Source organism: Ceratosolen solmsi, unplaced genomic scaffold, assembly GCF_000503995.2.
Source record: "Ceratosolen solmsi marchali unplaced genomic scaffold, CerSol_1.0 scaffold39, whole genome shotgun sequence".
NCBI classification, from domain to species: domain Eukaryota; kingdom Metazoa; phylum Arthropoda; class Insecta; order Hymenoptera; family Agaonidae; genus Ceratosolen; species Ceratosolen solmsi.
The window spans coordinates 2,165,308-2,167,653 of NW_011948433.1; the positions used below are offsets into that span (position 1 = coordinate 2,165,308).

At 57.2% G+C, this 2,346-nt stretch overlaps 1 protein-coding gene across 1 annotated transcript in view; it reads right to left on the bottom strand.

The window, feature by feature from the left end:
* trp (transient receptor potential) overlaps window positions 1-787 on the bottom strand; it is a 15,854-nt gene extending 15,067 nt beyond the window's left edge. Inside the window, exons 1-2 of the mRNA XM_011502605.1 lie at window positions 225-787; window positions 66-161 (exon numbers count right to left, since the gene is read on the bottom strand). Of these exons, the coding sequence (XP_011500907.1) occupies window positions 66-161; window positions 225-518 (390 nt within the window). The 5' untranslated portion in view covers window positions 519-787. The remainder of the gene's footprint in view (window positions 1-65; window positions 162-224) is intronic.
* Window positions 788-2,346: the final 1,559 nt, after the last annotated feature.

The window sequence follows — 2,346 nt, forward strand, 5'->3', positions numbered from 1 at the left end:
AGCCTTAGCCAAGGGAGGGGAACTCGTAGGTAAAGAGTAACATCAGTCCGGTGACGTTGACTCACGTAAGGCCGGCCCGGCTGGTGTATCTTCTCCTCCTGCTCGAGCAGTATCTCCACGGCCTCGACATACTCCTCCTTAATGGCGTGGAGCAGCGCATCCTGCAACGGGGAACGCACCCTTCACGAAGCCGCAGCGCAGGCTAATAGTCGGGCTCTGCCTACCTTGACTTGTATGCCGAGCTCGAGGAGCAGCAGTATCAGGTCGATGTTCTCGTTCTCGATGGCGGCGATGAGGGCCGATCGGTTAAGGGGATCCACACAGTCGATGTTGAGTATCTCCGGATGATCGCGGTTCTCCTCGAGGAGCCGACGCACCGTCGCGCAGTCGCCTCGCTCGGCGCTCAGCGGGAAGTGCTTCTCCACGGGCCCGAGGATGTACTCGCTCGTGGGGCCCAGAGACTGTTGGGAGCCCTCAGCGCTGCTCAGCAGCTTCTGCTGGGACTCGGAGGCGTTCATGGCGACTCTCGGCAGCGACTGCCGGCGATCAGGTTCGTTCGCTCGCGGCCGCCCCGTCGTGAACCGAAGCCCCACGCGGCCGGATTGGGAACGCGCTCCAGTTGCGCCCCCGAGAGCGGCCCCACACCCTGGGCCGAGGCTTTGGCCATTGGATTCGCGACCCGGGATTAATCATCGATCTCCCTTTAATAAGCTCACCTTACTCCTCATTGGCTCGCTACCAAGACGATCCCCGGGTGACTATCCGCGCCGCCGGCCTCAACCATTCTCTCGGGCGCATTGGCCCAATGGGCCGGTGGCCGAGAATGACTCTTTGTACATCCCCCCTCCCCCCGCCCCGTCATCGCGACCGCCTACTCCTCCACAAGACCAACGACAGATCATTCGGATGCGCGACTCCCCATCCTATAGCCCTACCGGCGAGCTTGACGACGTGTCTATCCTTACGTTCGCCGAAGAATCTCTGCTGCCGACGGGAGCTTCATTCCGCTTCATAGCCCATAGATAGAAAAAGCCTAATCGCTCTCTCTCTCTCTCTCTCTCTCTTGCTCTCTCTCTTGCTCTCTCTTGCTCTCTCCTACGACAGAGACTGGCGGTACTCGAATTTTTAGCGTCACGTGCGTTCGACGTGTAAATAATTCCCGGAGGCACGAGGGCAGAATCTTGACCTTTGCCGAGTCCCGTGACATCGTGAAAAATTTGCTGAGTTCGTAATATCGCGAGAATCGTTCGTCGGCCTTCGTTTGAGTGCTTGCTTGCTTGTTTGCGTGCGTGTGTGCGTGCTTGCGTGCGTGCGTGCATATGTGCGCTCGGTAATTAATAACAATCGATGATTACGCGGCTTTCTCATCAATTCCACTATGAACAAAAGCTCATAGAGTCGCGAGTTCAGCGCGTGCGCGTGCGCTGACACATTTAAACGACAATGGCGAGTGCGAATTGAAGTAATAGGCTTGCTTGCCTTGGGTACATTAAGCACGACTCTCGGGCCCTTTGGAAACTGTGCCTGGTTAACATTGCGCAAGATGATCCCCCGTGTGACAAATCTATCTAGAGTCTGATTAAATAGGATAGTTACACACTTAAATACGCCTTACATTCGCGTATGCATGGTCACATGATATCCGACATATACGAAACAGGCTTTATTTCAGTGTTTCATGTACATCACAATATTATTACACAGATTGAGTGCTCTTATCTATTAATCATTATGTCATCTTCGTTTTAGTTTAATGCATTTTTCTTGTCTGCTCGTAAATGCTCGGAGTTATCCCGCACGAGGAGTCAACCGGCGAAACCTCGGCCCTCGTCGGTTCTTGACGTCCTCCTTGTTGCCGACTATCCTCCTCCGCCTCCTCCTCCTCTTCCTCCTCCTCCTCCTCCTCCTCCTCCTCCTCCTCCTCCTCCTCCTCCTCCTCCTCCTCCTCCTCCTCCTCCTCCTCCTCCTCCTCCTCCTCCTCCTCCTCCTCCTCCTCCTCCTCCTCCTCCTCCTCCTCCTCCTCCTCCTCCTCCTCCTCCTCCTCCTCCTCCTCCTCCTCCTCCTCCTCCTCCTCCTCCTCCTCCTCCTCCTCCTCCTCCTCCTCCTCCTCCTCCTCCTCCTCCTCCTCCTCCTCCTCCTCCTCCTCCTCCTCCTCCTCCTCCTCCTCCTCCTCCTCCTCCTCCTCCTCCTCCTCCTCCTCCTCCTCCTCCTCCTCCTCCTCCTCCTCCTCCTCCTCCTCCTCCTCCTCCTCCTCCTCCTCCTCCTCCTCCTCCTCCTCCTCCTCCTCCTCCTCCTCCTCCTCCTCCTCCTCCTCCTCCTCCTCCTCCTCCTCCTCCTCCTCCTCCC